The 11,971-nt window shown below is 47.9% G+C and overlaps 1 protein-coding gene across 1 annotated transcript in view; it reads left to right on the top strand.

Moving 5' to 3' along the window:
* The window catches only part of Fads2 (fatty acid desaturase 2), a 44,822-nt gene that overhangs the window by 30,456 nt on the left and 2,395 nt on the right, over positions 1–11,971 (top strand). The window contains exons 6-10 of the mRNA XM_031389654.1: positions 6,548–6,608; positions 6,846–6,922; positions 10,562–10,659; positions 10,826–10,922; positions 11,427–11,506. Of these exons, the coding sequence (XP_031245514.1) occupies positions 6,548–6,608; positions 6,846–6,922; positions 10,562–10,659; positions 10,826–10,922; positions 11,427–11,506 (413 nt within the window). The remainder of the gene's footprint in view (positions 1–6,547; positions 6,609–6,845; positions 6,923–10,561; positions 10,660–10,825; positions 10,923–11,426; positions 11,507–11,971) is intronic.

Below are 11,971 nucleotides of genomic sequence, written 5' to 3'. Positions count from 1 at the left end.
CACAGCCACAGTCACAGCCACAGCCACAGCCACAGTCACAGCCACAGCCACAGCCACAGTCACAGCCACAGCCACAGACCCTGTTACAGCCACAGACCCTGTCACCACCCACCACCCACATGTAAGTAGGGTCTTCCACCTCAATTAACCTAATCCAAATAATCTCTCACAGGGATACCGAGAAAGCCACAGCCTCTGGTTACAGTCTCAGCCTCTGTTGGACAACCTTTTCTTTGTTTGAGCTGCACATTTCTAAAATTCCCCCTCCCCCATTGCTCTTTTTGCTATAGATCTGGATAAGAACAGTAAGGACCATGCCACAGACGGCCACCGCTCTGCTTGAGACTTCCTCCACCAAACACATTAATTAATCCATTGTTTTTTAATTCAGCCTCACACAAGTTCTCAGAGCACGGGCAGAATGTGTTCAGATTCTTGGCCGGAAGGTCACACAAGCAGCCTCTAACCCAGTCACTTTAAGAGTCCTCGCCTGTCCCCTTCTGAAACCTCATGAGCCATCTCTCCCACCCCTCACTCCTTCAACCTTCTGATTTCTCCAGCAAAATAGCCCAGTAAGCCCAGCTTAAAGCAGTTTAGGGCTTCTTCAGCTTACAGCTCCAAACTCCACATTCCTCCAAAATCCCAGTCCCAAGCATTGCCAGCCACATGGCCAGGATTATCACACAATGCTTCTTGGTACTAATTTTATATATTAATAACTTTTCTCACTGCTACAAAAGCAAAGAAATAACAGGAAGCCATTTAAGGAAGAAGGCTTAGAGTTCCAGGGGGGTGTCATTCCACTATTGTAGAGAACGCATGGCAGAAGAAGCGGGATGCTGGCAGTTCTCATTACTTCCATAGTCATGAAGCAGAAATGAATGCTACGCTCAGCTTGCTTTCGGTTTTATATTCAGCCTAAGGGAAGGTACTACCCACATGTAAGTAGGATCTTCCACCTCAATTAACCTAATCCAAATAATCTCTCATAGGCATACCGAGAAAGCTTACTCCTAAGTGGTTCTAGATCTTGTCAAGTTGACAATCATTCTTAACTATCACATATGGCCTGTGGCTGGTCACACTGGCTATCAGGGCTGGCAACACTTTCTGCCCACTGCTCTTGCCTGTTCCCCAGCTGTGGGCTTCAGCTGTCCCAGTTCAATGACAACTCTGTGTGTGCCACCATCTCCATCTTGGACTCTGACCACAAGCCACACTTGGCCTAGTTGGTGAAAGTACCATTTGTCTCTTTGGTCCCTCCCCTCTAATTGGGCTGTCTCCCAAACTTACTTCCTGTGTAGGACAGGAAAGGGAATGAACGGTGCCCTCTGTTCCCCACACTTTGGCCTGGCAGCCCCCAGCTAGAAGGAAGAGTAACTTGCTGAGTGAATCTGTGGACCTGTACCCCAAGGAGTATCAGGCATTCACTCCACTTACTCCTTATTTAACCTGAGAGGCAGGAGCTGCCATCAACACTTTGTAACCAGAACCACTAAGGCAGAAAGGAAATTACATTCTCAAAGTCATGGTAGAACTACCATCCAGGCCACCAGCTTGCCAGCCCTTGGAAATGTCTCTGTGGGTTAAGTCCAGCTTTCTGAAAAGAAGCCACATGTGCGCGTGCCCTCCTAGTTTTGTGCATTCTAAAACACTTCTCTCCGTCCTTTCTTCAATCTCATGACTTAAGCTATTAGCCAAGTAAAACAAGCTGTGGAGTCATCACAAGGCAGGGCCTGGTGTTCCTAAGATCAGTTTGTGCTTTGTGGATGTACCTGTTTCTTTTCTCATGGCTTTGACTGAAAAGAAGCAACTTGGATGGGGGAGAGTTTCTTTGGCTTACAGTTTGAGGCAAACCAGTCAGGAATCAGAGGGAGGGATAAAAGTTGGTGTTCAGATTGCTTTCTTCAGCTGGGCACTTGGGAGGCAGAGGCAGGCGGATTTCTGAGTTCGAGGCCAGCCTGGTCTACAGAGTGAGTTCCAGGACAGTCAGGGCTACACAGAGAAACCCTGTCTCCAAAAACCAAAAAAAAAAAAAAAAACAGATTGCTTTCTTCTTCTTCTCCTTCTCCTCCTCCTCCTCCTTCTTTCATTTTAAGACCCTAAGCCATGTCATGGTGCCACCTGCATTTAAGGTGGATCTTCCAACCTCAGTGAACTCAATCTAGAATCACCCAGGAAGTTGAAAATCTGTATTAACCATGCAAATGAGTTTTAGATAAGCTAGCTGGTTCAGCCATACCTTAACACATCTCTTTGTAGCTGTCCTTCAGAGGACACTGAGTTGGAAACACACGTGCAGTGCTATGTCAACATGTCATTTTGTGCATGAAGCTGTCACTGGAACTGACATTCTGCTCACTATCCATCCACTAGGCTCTTGGAATCCAAGAACACGTCATACCTCCACTTTGCAGCAAGGAACTTAAAAGTCAGGGAGGTAAAGCAGTTTGGTTTAATGGAGAATTGTTTCCAGTGCTGAGTCCCTGCAACCCTAAGGTTGAGAACCCATAGGGAGTGGTATTGAGACCTGCCACTACCTGGGGTGGCCTAGCCATATTGGTGGGTCATTCTGGGATGCTGAAAAGTGCATGTGGGAGCTAACAACGTTTGTCAGCTGGAGGCAGCCCTACAGTCTCAGTCATCCTCCACGGTGATCATAAACCAGTGGAAACAGTACTTGCTACAGAAATACAATCTTCAAGTGGTCTCCCCTGGCAACCCCCTCCAATGGTCCTCTAAGGGGGCCTTCTGACCTCTGCTGATCGTGATGCTCGGTCTCTGTCTTAGTTAGGGTTACTGTTGCTATGATGAAACACCATGACCAAAAGCAAGTTGGGGAGGAAATGGTTTATTTGACTTAACTTCCACATCATAGTCCATCACTAAAGGAAGTCAGGACAGGAACCCACAAGAACCTGGGGTAGCAACTGAGGTGCAGAGGCCATGAAGCAGTGCTGCTTACTGGCTTGCCCTTCATAGCTTGCTCAGTCTGCTTCCTTATAGAACCCAGGACCACCTGCCCAGTCATGGCACTACCCACAACAGGCTGGGCCCTCCCACATCAATCACTAATTAAGAAAATACCCTGGCGGCCTGTTTATAGGCCAATATTACTGAGGCATCTTCTCCTTTGCAGTGAGTCTAGCTTGTGTCAAGTTGACATAAAACTAGCTAGCACAGTCTTAAGCGGGAACAGATAAACTGTGGGCTTGGATATGATGGGGAAGGGAGGCTAGGGGCTAGGAATCCTGCATTCCAAGGCTAGGCTTGCATGCCATTTCCTTGGCTTCTGGGAGGTGGTCAGAGCAGGACCCAAGGCCTGTCCACACATTTGCCTAGACTGCTGTTCTACCCACTTATTGGGCACCTTAGGGGTGTGTGTGTCTGTGTGTCTGTGTGTGTGTCTTTCCTCTGTGCCAGCATTTCACATCCCCTCCCTTTACTGTGAAACCATCAAAGGCCCCTCTGAGGCTTCCCTGGCTCTGACTTCTCCAAGGCCAACCTCAGGTCTGACCCTAATGACAGATTTCGTGTACATAACATACTTTCTGGGAATTAATAAGATCCTTGCCAAGGCACAGAAGGCCTCAAAGAACAAAGGAACCATTTCTGGTTGTTCTTCAGCAGGCGTGTGAGCATAGCCACTGGCACCAAGACGCACATTCTGGGGACAGGCTGGACTTTGTTCCTGCCCACACCCCATGCTTTGTGGGAACCCGTGGACCTCTGTGATTCTGACATATACTTCCCACTCCATGTTCTCACTTGGAGGTCAGAAGTGTCAGCCTAGGAGACATCCAAGTTTTCTTCCATCTGTAACTCATTTTGCTCTACTGACCCTAGGAAGTATGAAGGAACAGTGTTCAAGGAGGGTGACATAAATCTTCGGGTCTGGAGAGGGAAGGGTGGCATTGTCCCAGTGTCAGCTTGTCATTATCTCCAAGTTCTCATTGGCAGCACTTAACAACTAAATGACTTGGAAGCCAAACCTGCTTAGAAAGGCCTGGGAACCTGCATGGGCTCTGTTAGCAAGAAGCAGCGTCTAAGAAGTTTGGATCTGTTGACTCCAAGCATGGGTTTATTGTAGCTGGTCTTTGCTACTTTGTGGGTTGTTCTTTCATCCACTCTTTTTCTTCCACTTTTGTCTTCAACCCCTTAACCCTAGGTAGATGGAAGAATTAAAATGATAGAGAAGAAAGGGAAAGAGCTCTCTGAATAAAGTCAGGGGTCAGAAAGCAGGCGATGTTATCACTAGGTTACTTCCTGCTGATTGGGGGCATTGAGTTCCTTGGGGCAAGTTTGATCTTTGCCATCAGGATATCTAATTTGTTGTTTCTTCTTTGCATATGATTACTTAATGAACAGTGACCACCAATGACCACTATCAACCAACCAACAATCCACCCCACCTCTCAGGGCCCTAGCATTTATATACCCTCTGAAAAGTCCCCAGAATTTCAAATGTCCCACAATCGCAGAAACTATCTGCAGCTGGCAAAAATCACACCCCTGCTAGAGCACGAGGCAAATCATAGTCAGCTGCTGTCGACAATCTGAAACAGCCCCATATCTCACACCTGGAATTAAAATGAAAACTTATTCTTGTAATATTCCTGGGGGGGGGTTGTCTTTTGTTTTAGTTTTGTTTGTTTGTTTGTTTGTGTATATGAGTACACTGTAGCTGTCTCCAGACACACCAGAAGAGGGCATTGGATCCCATTACAGATGGTTGTGAGCCCACCATATGGTTGCTGGGAATTGAATTCAGGACGTCTGGAAGAGCAGTCAGTGCTCTCAACTGCTGAGCCATCTCTCCAGCCTTATATCTGTGTTGTTGTTGTTGTTGTTGTTTTTAAAATAAAACAAAATTACAAAATTGTCACTACAGCTTACCCTCCCCACCCCACCCCCACCTAGCACTGCAAGCAAGACAAGCAGGTGCTTCTTGAGTCATGGCAGCTGTTGGCTGGGCTGCTCCCTGGGGATCAGGCCCTGGGATGAAAAGATGTCTGCTGCTGCTGCTTTTATTCATTGCATGCAAATTATCTATGTAACTGTTTTTTCCTGCTTGTGTGTTTGTGCATTGTATGAGTGCAGAGTGCCCATAGAGGTCAGAGAGGTCATTGGATCCCCTGGAACTGGAGTTACGGATGCTTATGAGTCATCGTGTTGGTGTTGGAAACCAAGCCTGGGTCTTCTAGAAGAATAAGTGCCCTTAACAGATGGTCTATCTATAAGTGCCCTTAACAGATGGTCTATCTATAAGTGCCCTTAACAGATGATCTATCTATAAGTGCCCTTAACAGATGGTCTATCTATAAGTGCCCTTAACAGATGGTCTATCTTTCTAGCCCTGTATGGCTTCTTCTGTCCAGTTGGCTTCCTCGTGTCTCAAGAACCACTGGGGAAAAGTGATTAGCCTATAGAAATGACCCATAGACTGGATGTTCCCAGGACAGTGACTGTTCAGGATTCCTGGTCCTTGTTTGGGTTCTCTTAACTGTTAATAGTCTCCAGGGAGCACCTCCATGGAGACCTGGGAGCCTCTGTCATTCCCCAAAGGATAGAAACAGCCCCAAAAGCTCCCTGTGGGGTACCTAGGCTTGTGTAAGCATTTTTATTATTCATGCCCTAAGGGCTAGGTCTCGTGTGGCTCAGTAGCAGAGGACTTGCTTAAAATGGGTTAGGCCCTGGAGCCCATCCCCAGTATTCCCAATAAAACTACAGCAGAAGAAAACAACACAAAGCAGATGTACTTCTCACGGCCTTGGGTAGTGATTAACTGTGAACCTGAACTTCAGCCGCCAACCTGAGGGCTGGCCAAGGTCTTGGCCTCACAGAGCTGGCAGGACTGAACTTATTCTGAATAGAAGCTTCTGCCTGATCCCTTTGGCTTGCAGACTATTGAACAATAGTCCCCCAAGAAATTGGAAATTCCCCAGGAATTGCATGCTGGGAGAAGGAAAAGGCTGAAGCCTCATGCCAGCCAGGGCCACAGCTTGCCTCCCAGAACAAGATCTCACACAATTCTGAGAACTTGTCAGAGAACCTTGCATAAAAGCCTGGAGCAGAGTCAGAGATGGGTCAGTGATGAGCAGAGCCACACGTGACTGGGCCTGCTTAGTTACATATACCTCTTGCTTTTGGATCCAAAAAATGAGTGAGGGTGTAGTGGTGACGGATTTCATGTAACCTCTTTATTTCTTTTTCTTCACAACGTGACCACATTGACTAAATATCTCTTCTCTGTTTTTTTGTTTTTTTGTTTTTTTTTCTGTTAACACGTTTCTTTAATTGGTCCACTGAACACAGGGGGCTGAGCATAGGTCACTGGGCTGCCAAGGCCAGCGGTCTGCCCCAAACTCCAATAAAAACACTGGCGTGAGCAGCCAAGCCCAAGGAAATTGGTAGCTGCTAGCCTTGTTAGACCCAGATACAGATAGATGAGAAAAAGACAAGGTCTCTGCTGAGGAGGATGGTGCATAAAGTGGGTTGGAGGCAGAGGAGCCGCTTCTGGTGTTCACCGTCTCTCTTTTCCCCTCAGTATGGCAAGAAGAAACTGAAATACCTGCCCTACAACCACCAGCATGAATACTTCTTCCTGAGTGAGTATGGTTGCTTCAGGACCCCAGCCCTGCTCTCACCCCAGCATGCCCCTCTGGCTCACTTCCTCTCCTACCCTTTTCAAACTGAGAAAATGATTGCATACCTATTCAAGAGAGGGGAGCCAGCAGTCAGCTTGTGGAAACACCTCTGGGCCCTGTTAAGCATCATCTAGGCTCCCAGGCACCTGACCGTTGAGCTGCTCCTTCACCTCTGACAGGCGCATGTTCTCTCTACAGTCGGACCACCACTGCTCATCCCTATGTACTTCCAGTACCAGATCATCATGACAATGATCAGCCGCAGGGACTGGGTGGTAAGTCAGGAAGTGACGGCTGGTGGTGGGGGTAGCTTGACCAGGGCACTTTGCCCCTGGCTCCTCTGTGAGCCTGCGGGTCCCCAGACATCTCCCCCAAAGTGTAACTGCTTTGTCACTCTTAGGAAGAAACTGTCTCTGAGGCCACCAGAGCGGAGAAGGCCATAGCATGTCAGGTGTAAAGACACCTGCCCTTGAAGAGTCCTTTAGAAAGTTCCTGAAGGCAGTGCGACAAGAGGCTAACATAGCCCACCAGTAGTAGATAACCTCAGCAATAGAAATGTATTTTCTTTCTCACCCTCACAGAAGTCTAAAATCAGTTGCCATCAGGCTGGGAGGTAAGGTAGGGGGTAGAGGGGTCCAGGTCCCTCTCCTTGACTGGTAGGTGACCAGGTTCTCTTTGTCTCTCTTTATATCATTTTCCCTCTAAGCCTTTCCATATCTGTGTTCAGGTGTTCCCCTGTTTTTCTCATGTGTACGTGTGTGTGTCTATGGTTGCATGTAAATCTGTAGGTGTGCGTGCATGTGCGCGCATGTGCAGGCCAGATGATAACTGTCTTGGTTACTTTTCTATTGCTGTGACAAGACGCCATGACCAAGGTGACTTATAAAAGAAGTTTATTTTGAGGGTTACAGTTTCAGAGGGTGAGAGTTCATGACCACCATGGCAGGGAAGATGGCAGCAGGAAGCCAAGCTGGAACTGTAGCTCAGAGCTCACATCTTGACACACACTATGAAGCATGGTGCTAACGGCGAATGATGTGAACCTTTGAAAGCTCAAAGCCCACCCTCAGTGACACAGCTCCTCCAAAACCACCACGCCTGCTAATCCTTCTCACACAGTTACTCCAACTAGGGACCAAGTATTCCAATAGATGGGCCAATGTGGAAGCACCCTCATTCAAAGCACAAGAGCCTTAGCAGTCACCTCTTTTGAGATAGGGTCTCTCACTGGCCTGGAGTTTACAGGGTAAGCCAGACTCTCCAATGAGGCCCGGGATCTGTCTTGACTGTGCCTCCCCAGCACCAGGATTACAAGTGTGTGCCATCATGCCCAGCTTTTGTATGTAGGTTTGGGGCATTAAAGTTGCAAGCACTTTATCAATTGAGCTGCACCCCTAGTTTGTTCCTTTCTTATAGGATGACACTAGTCCTGCTGCATTAGCACCTTTGGGGATGACCTGTCTTAATGAGTTCTATTAGCAAGGACTGTGCTTCCAAAGACATTGTCATTTGAGGTGCTGTGGGTTAGAATGTCAGTGTAAGAATTTGGAAGGTACGGTAGAGTTTTAGAAGAGCAGAAATGATAGAATGAACACCACACACACACACACACACACACACACACACACACACGGGATTACTAGAGTAGCTTGCAGGCAGTGGTCAGAGTAGCACAATGGTTGCCTCTGACCGAAAAGCCAAGGATCTGGCGTTGTTCAGTCCATAAGACTGCATATCTCAGAGGTCCCAATTTGGTGCTGGAGTCCCAGAGGATTCCTAGAGAGTAGGCTCTAATACCAGTGAAGGAATGCCACAGCAACAAGGTAGATGAACCTCCAGCAAGAGTGAGGGCAAACATCAAGAAGCAAAAGCTTGGTTCTTCTGTTCATTCTTTTCATTGATTCCAAATGTAGTCAAGTTGACAACCAAGATTAGCCATCGTAGTGGGCATATTTCTACCCGAAACAACAGGCGTAGAGGTACCTCCATGGAGGGAGGCTGGCCATGTGTAGGTTTGAGAAGGTAAACTTGGGTTTACATAGAAGTACAGTTGTGGTTTTTTGTACATCTCATCGTAGAGTAAGTTCTAAGGAATACTCACCACAAGCAAAGAGTTGTCTATGATGAAAACATGATCCCTGCCTTCAGGAAAGAGAAAAGGCATAGGCCCTTCGTGGATGTTCTTAGCCTTTTTCAAAGGCTGGGTGTGATAGTACATGCCTTTAATCCTTCACCACTTGGGCTCACCATACGTTTATTTACTTAATTTTGACATAGGCTCTCATTATGTTGCCCAGGCTACCCTTGAACTCAGTCTTCCTTCCTCTACTTCCCAAGCCATGGCTGGCCATACATTTGTGTGTATGCACTATATTTATGCAATAGATTAAAGTGGGGCTGTGAATGTGGCTCAGTGGCAGAGTGCTCAATTAGCATGCATGAGACCTTGAGTTCAAGCTCAGCACCAAAGAAAAAGAAAGAGAGAGAGAGAGGGAGTGAGAGGGGGAAGAAAGAGAGAGAGAGAGAGAGAAAGAGAGAGGAAATAAAGTAAGGATGATCAAAGTACAACTAGAACTTGCTGTGCCTGCTTCACTTGACCAAGGCAGCCACCTAAATCGGAGCATGTTGTATTCAGCCACTCCTGGCTATTATAACTGTTCCTACTCCGGCCCTCCCAAGGTGCCCATTCCCTTTCTTACTTAGCTGGCAGCACTCTCACCACCTGGAATGATGCCAAGGACCTGCTTCAATTTCTTGCAACCAAGTAACACTGAACAAGGGCTGCCCTTATCCCCTAAATCATTCTGGAATTTGCCGTGTCTTCAGCAATGTAGTCTTGGTTTTGCTCTTCATTTTGTACACGAAGACACCAGTGTGCCCGAATCTCTTGTCATTTTAAGATCTTTTGTTTTGTTTTTAATTTCATGTGTATGTGTTTTGTCTTCATGTGCATTGTCTGGTGCCCACAGAGGCCAGCATATGGCACCAGGTCACCTGGAAGTAGAATTATAGATGGCCGTGAGCCTCCATGTGGGTTCATGGGAATCGAACCTGTGTCCTCTGGAAGAGTAGCCAGTGCTCTTAACCACTGAACCATCTCACCAACACCTCTTTGTGGGGTCTCCCATTGCCTCAAAGAGGTGGGTCCTTCATGAAATAAGCTTCTGCATAAGCATGGCTGGTTATGAGCATTCCTGACTGCAAAAAGTATGTGCAAAGATCCAGAGAGAGGATCAAGGTGCTTAGGCAAAAGGACCTGTGGGTCTTGTGGCCACTGGGCTTACATGGGAGGGTATTGTAGCAAAGAGTTGGGATCTGCTACAGGTCATTGGTTGCCCTGGATGCATGAGGACCATCAACTGGAGAGCAAACGGAGGCTCTTGCTGTGGCTCAGCCAAGACACATAGCTTGAGTAGCAGAGAAAATGGAGGGATGTGTATTTCTCAGCAGAATGACTGCTTACGAGGCTGTGACAGAGGATGGAGGCTTCCCAGGGGAGCCATTCAAGCTTAGGACCTTGCCACCTAGGCTGGGTTGCTACAGGGATGGTGTGTATCCCTTGGCCTTTTTCTTTCTCAGAAAGGAAATCCAGGTGCCTGAATAGGGGCAAAGCTGAGGATCACCAGTGGCCTGGCCACATGTTGAGGTTCACATCAGAATCCTCTGGACCTACTGGCTACCTTCGAGCCAATTTCCCATTTCTTTCCTGAAACTCACATGCACACTCCATGCAAACAGGTGGTTTAGGCAAGTGTATGACTGTGGGCAGGGTCCAACTTCCTAGCAGCCTGCTGTGGTTTCTTATGAACACCTGTGACAAGCAGTGTCAGCTGTGTCTATACATGCCCCTGTGGTCAGGCGCACCATGCCAAGGAGGGCGGGCCATGTTAAGTCTAGTCTTATTTACCCTGCAGGACTTGGCTTGGGCCATCAGCTACTATGTGCGTTTCTTCTACACCTACATCCCTTTCTACGGCATCTTAGGAGCCCTGGTTTTCCTCAACTTTATCAGGTACCCCAACTTTGCTGGTCCACCCTGTGCTTTTGAGAGCACTAGCTCTGCTGGGGCTGTGATGTGAACCCTGTACCTGCTATGGGGGTAGGGTAGGTACGGTGGCTCTATGTGGCTGCCTATCTCCCACCCTGAGGCTTCAGCACTGAGCTGTGCTGTCTTCTAGGTTCCTGGAGAGCCACTGGTTTGTGTGGGTCACACAGATGAACCACATCGTCATGGAGATTGATCTTGATCACTACCGGGACTGGTTCAGCAGCCAGGTGAGGGGAAGCAAAGGTAGTCACAGAGACCCTGGCATGCTGCCCCATGCCCATGCCTGCACCCTGCCTCTGTGGATCCAGGGCTATACAAACCTTCCCTAGGGCTACTTGATGCCTATTGGCAGCCTCAGAGCAAGAAAGGATGGTAGGAAGATTGGGGACATAGCTCAGTTGGTCTTTGCCCAGCATGCATAAAATCCTGGGGTTTATCTCTGGCACCCAATATACACAATGTGTCAGCCCATACCTATAATCTTAGTACTTGGGAGGTGGAGACAGGAAGATCAGGAGTCCAAGGCCAGGATAAGTTAAAAACAACACAGAAGGAAATATGGAAGGAGTGATAAGAATCTACTGGAGGAAACTCAGGGAGTCTGGGAGGGTAATGGTATGACCTAAAGAGGGGCCCTGAGGCCCTGGTTAAGGTGACCATTATGGGGTAAGGCCAGGTACTTTGGTTTTGTTCTTACACCCCAGCCACTGATCCCCCTGTCCCCTCTGCAGTTGGCAGCCACCTGCAATGTGGAGCAGTCCTTCTTCAACGACTGGTTCAGTGGGCACCTCAATTTCCAGATTGAGCACCAGTAAGTGCAGCCCAGCAATGCTGGGGAGAGGGGAGACAAGGAGTGGGAGAGCAGCGGCCACTAACCCACAGGCCAAGGTACCATCAGGTTTATCTCCTCTCGTTGGCAAGACCACTGCCCCACCCTAGGGCACAGCTGAGCAGGAGAGGGGCTCTGGAATCAGCATGTCCTGGAGGTGTTGCTGTCCAGGCTCTGTGCCGCATGGGCCATCCTGGGGACTGTACTCCTTCCTGTATGGCCTCTTTGCTGATACAGAAAGCTTACAAAACTATCCTGCAGACCTGTAATGGGCCTGGTTATTGGCCGGGAAACTGAGGAACAGCTAGATAGCATATCTGGTACACATAGGGCCAAAGGACTGTCCCTGCTGCCTCTGCATGAATCTCATCTTTTAGCATTCTTCTCATCTCCCATCTGTTTCTTTCGTTTCCTTCTTCTTCTTCTTTTTTTTTTTTTTTTTTTTTT

This window comes from Mastomys coucha, unplaced genomic scaffold (genome assembly GCF_008632895.1).
Source record: "Mastomys coucha isolate ucsf_1 unplaced genomic scaffold, UCSF_Mcou_1 pScaffold21, whole genome shotgun sequence".
NCBI lineage: Eukaryota > Metazoa > Chordata > Mammalia > Rodentia > Muridae > Mastomys > Mastomys coucha.
This window is presented reverse-complemented; position numbering and strand designations above follow the sequence as displayed.